The sequence below is a fragment of the Acyrthosiphon pisum genome, chromosome X, assembly GCF_005508785.2.
Source record: "Acyrthosiphon pisum isolate AL4f chromosome X, pea_aphid_22Mar2018_4r6ur, whole genome shotgun sequence".
NCBI lineage: Eukaryota > Metazoa > Arthropoda > Insecta > Hemiptera > Aphididae > Acyrthosiphon > Acyrthosiphon pisum.
This window is the reverse complement of record NC_042493.1, coordinates 39,933,863-39,938,438: the sequence shown is the minus strand read 5'-3', so window position 1 is coordinate 39,938,438 and position 4,576 is coordinate 39,933,863. Positions and strand designations below refer to the sequence as shown.

The following is a 4,576-nucleotide window of genomic DNA, read 5'->3' as shown; positions in this document are numbered from 1 at the left end:
AATGTAGGTCTTTATATCTTAAAAAAATGTATTTTGTTGTAAGTACTTATATATTATGAAATCCAACAAAATAATTAAATTATTTGTATATTTTATTTTTTTAACTAAAAGTTTTCCAAAGTGATGGTAAAACTTTTAAATTTTACTTTGTTATTACCAACTATGAACTAAATATTAATAATCAAATTAATTATAAAAGTATATAATTTAACGTGATTATAAAATGAATTGACGAATTAAGTTATAAGTTACTTCTTAAAAAAAAGTAACTCGTTAAGTAACTTAGTTAAAAGTAACTTAACTTTTTAACTCGTTAATGCCCAGCCTTGTCAAGTCTAGCCACCGGCCAGCCCACCTGGCGTGTAGCGGCACCAACATCGACCGCCATGTCAACACCAAATCCAGTGGCCGCCAGAAAACAGCCACGACTCTCAGGCCTGATATTAACTTATTATTATCCACCACCGGCCACAATCACATGTCCGCATGTGACTGAGGAGACAAGACTGTTCGGCAAAATTTAAAGCCGAAGCATGGACCAGTGCAAAACAGTCACTCGGCAGACACCTACGAACCATGCACATCGAACCGGACTCGACGATAGTGAAATGCACGGGCTGCGACGTCATTCTGGGTGTCAGACCAGGTGGCCACAAGTGTAGCGTCGCAATCGAAGACTGCGAAAACACAAATGAACGATTTCCGTGCACAACTGTCGGATGCGAGAGTTCATTCCCCTCGAAGCAGGGTCTTGCAAACTACATAAGGAACCACCAACGACAAACAGCCGTAAACGCGGGCTCCGTACAGCTATCCCAGCCGACAACCAGACAACGCCTACGTGGTAACACCGAACCGAGAGTTTCGAGAGGCGGTGACGCCATCAGACCGGCTGCTGCGAGAGCTGTGCCAGGTACACCTGATACGGTCGCCGAAGACACGGACGATCAGACACTACCACACGAGTCCACCATGTCTGACGCTAGCACATCATACAGCGACGTCAACAGTAACATCAATAGTCTGTCCATACCGCCGCATGAGACAAGAACAGCTGATACTGATAGTTCGACGTGCAGCATCCACGAACAGCAGTCTGAAATGGATGACGAGATGTCAGCAATATCTGACGACTCTGCAGCCGAGGACGATGTTAATGGCGACCTCGAAATAGGCATCACGATGGACGAAGTGGACGTCTCGAGACCAGGGAACGAAGACCTGGACGCCGTCTTCACCCCGGACGACACAACGCCAATCCACGCCTTCCTACACGACGCCCGGGTGATCTCGAGGGCCCCCGTAAACGATCCGGTCTGGAGCGCGTTCTGCTCCCTGCTCGTCGAGATCACGTCGGAGGCAGCCGCAATAGTAAAGCTACCAAACAGAGAGGCCACGCAATCGTCTAACCGGAAGACCAACGACCAACGACCCCGAGGACGCACAGGGGATACAGAAACTGTATAGACGGAACAGACGGCAGGCGGTCCGATTAATACTGTCTGGAGTAAACAGAAAATGCGAGGTCCCAATAGATCGTACTGAAGAACACTTTAAAAAATCCTGGGAAACATCGTCTTGCGACCCATCTATCTACACCCCTCACACGCGAGAACCAGTACAATTACCACCGTTTGATGCCAAAGAGTTTTGTAAACGCCAGGCCAAATTTGAGAACATGGCTTCGGGAGATGACGGCCTAACTATTACGCCGATTGGAGAAGACTGGATCCCTCGTGCACCTTACTAACCACAGTTCTCAACACATGCCTAAAGCACAAAAGGATACCCAACTCGTGGAAGGCTGCAACTACCATACTAATCTACAAAAAGGGCGATCCGGAGAATCTGTCCAACTGGAGACCGATATCGCTGTGCCGTACCCTGTACAAACTGTACACAGGCTGTCTTGCCAACAGGGTAACAAAGTGGCTAATCTCTGAAGAGGTAATAAGCCCGTGCCAGAAGGGCTTTTTACCGGTCGACGGCGCCTTTGAACATGTGTACACGCTCCAACGCTGCCTAGAAACCGCACGTACGCACAAAGGTGACTGCTGTGTCGCTTGGTTGGACGTATCCAACGCGTTCGGCGAAGTACCACATGAGGCCTTGCTTGTGGCCATAACGAACAGTGGCGCAGGTGTTGGATTGCGAAAGATAGTCGAAGACATGTACTCCGGGGCACCGTCAAAGGTAGTCACTTCGGGCGGCCTAACCGGTGACATCCAGATTAAGTCGGGAATGAGGCAGGGATGCCCACTTAGCGGGTTATTGTTCATATTGGCGATAGACCCCGTAGTGAGATCAATCCAAGAAGAGGCAGACGATCATAAGGTCCTAGTATTCGGGGATGACTTATGCATCATTGAAAAGACCCCCGCCGAACTTCAGGTGAGAGTCGACACGGCCGTAGCGGAACTAGACAGACTAGGACTAACAATCAATGCCAATAAATGTGCATCGTTGCACATGTCTGGCCTAACACCGGTCGGAGTACGGCACTCAACGATTAAAATTGGGAACCACGTCATTAAGCCGCTCCAGGAGGGAGAGGCGGCAACCTTCCTGGGAGCGCAAGTTGGCTTTAACATTGTCCCGCACATGGCGTCTCTAGAGGAGATAACTAATATAGGCCTCAGAATAATGCGTAGAAAGCTTGCGCCGTCGCAACGCATCGACGCACTGAAAACATTCTTCTTCCCCTCTACCGTGCACCTGATGAGGATGGGGATCTTCCAGAAGACAGCTTGGGAAAAATAGACAACATTATGAGGCCGGAAATTAAAGCAACGCTGTACCTACCGCAGGAAGCATCAAGCAAGTACCTATAAGGCGGCACAAACGGCGGATGTTGTGGAATCAGGATGCTAGCCGAGGACTCGGACATCGCGACAGTTGATAGTGCTTTCAAACTTTTAACTTCACCAGACAAATGAGTGGACTCCGATGCGGGAAGCCACATACGGACAACGACGGAAAAAAGAATTGGCAGACCACCGTCAACAGAGGAGGTCGCGCTATACCTCTCGGGTGAGGATGAGGGTTCTTTCCGTGCAAAGAGAGGCACAGGAGTTAGAGGTGTGTGGTCGTGCGCAAGAATGGCATCAAAGCGCAATAAAGTAAAGTGGAAACTCACAAATGATACTGCTAGTATAAACCACATGGGCATAGAGCTAAAAGCAAAAAACAGACGCAATGTAATGCGCACGATGAGGAACAATTACAGAGCCAAAAGGAGTGCGGACCAAGGCAGGGCAATGGAGTGCGCCGCAGCCCACCCCGCCGCGACAAACTTCCTAAGAAACGGCGACTACACCAGGTTTGCGGACTGGAGGTTTATACATCGAGCTAGACCGAACCTAGTCCCGCTGAATGGATCGGCAGCCTGGAGAACCGGAGATCGACGGTGCCGACGATGTGACTACAATACAGAAAGCCTTGCTCACGTCGTCGACCACTGTATGCGATACTCTGGTCTGTACCTCACTCGCCACAATGCCGTAGTGGAGCGCATAAAAACCGCAGCAAGTACAAAATTTGAAATACTATTCGAAAACCAGATGTGTGTGGCAACTCTGGTCTACGACCTGACCTGGTCATCAAAAGGTCGCAGAAGTTATTTGTAATCAACGTAACCATACCGTTCGATAACAGGCTGGCTGCATTTGACTCTGCCGCCAGGGAAAGATTGGAGAGGTACCACGACCTGAGTAGTGAGTTGGCCACCACATATGGGGTGGAAGCCACAGTTATACCCTTTGTTGTTGGTGCCCTAGGCGGCTGGTACTCCAAGAACGATGAATTCCTACACCATTTATGCAGCCCGAAGTACGCGGTAATGATGAGGAAGTTGTGCGTTAGTGAGGTGATTGGATTCTCGAGGGACATCTACATTCAACACCTCACGAACATCCCTCAGAGGTCTCCAACCAACAGAATTACAACAACATAATCCTTGTCGTATACATACTATGTAAAATATAATCACTTTAGCCATTAAGCCCTCAATGATGTACCCCCCCTTTTTTATGCACCCCCATACTTGTATCACCATAAACATTCCACAAATAAAACTCTATCTTAAACCGTGATTTTTATGTATCTATTATCTAACCAGTAACCAGTGCCAACCTCTAAAAACACTAGTCACCAAAGTCACCAGTCACCATTAATTTTCCGCAATTGTCGCAGTGATTAAGGCTGCGTCTACATTAGCGAGCGGGCGAGCGTCGAGCGGCAGCATCAGTGGTGGCGACGCTCGGCGAGCGGTGAGCGGCTATGTGTATACATTGAGGAGCGTTATTTTTCAGTGGCATGCTGTTTTTCATTCAACGACAAATATACATTTGCCCAATTTTAGATTGTGAGTGGAACGATGAATGTATTGATTTTACAATGATGTGTGTTTTTTATTTTTAATTTTTTAATTTTTTTTTTTATTTTTTTTGTGTCTGTGTACACGATAAGTAGTCGAAATAATGCTACGATTTTCAACTTTCAGTATCTTGTTCGATCAGAAGTGAATATCGTTGGTGCATTGGGAGGTCAAATTTAAATTTCCCAGTGGTTTTCAAAA

General features: G+C 47.4%; 1 protein-coding gene across 1 annotated transcript; it reads left to right on the top strand.

Annotated features, from left to right (window-relative positions):
• Positions 1 to 3,098: 3,098 nt before the first annotated feature.
• Positions 3,099 to 3,952, top strand: LOC107882303. Its single transcript, XM_016800478.1, has 2 exons — positions 3,099 to 3,562; positions 3,655 to 3,952. Exons 1-2 carry the CDS (start codon positions 3,099 to 3,101, stop codon positions 3,950 to 3,952), a joined length of 762 nt encoding a protein of 253 aa, XP_016655967.1.
• Positions 3,953 to 4,576: the final 624 nt, after the last annotated feature.

Excerpts from the sequence above, each read along its gene's own strand:
- LOC107882303 (XM_016800478.1), top strand. The coding sequence starts at position 3,099 with ATGGCATCAAAGCGCAATAAAGTAAAGTGGAAACTCACAAATGATACT. Across the intron at positions 3,563-3,654 it reads ATACTATTCGAAAACCAGAT|GCTGGCTGCATTTGACTCTG; the intron begins GTGTGTGGCAAC and ends GTTCGATAACAG.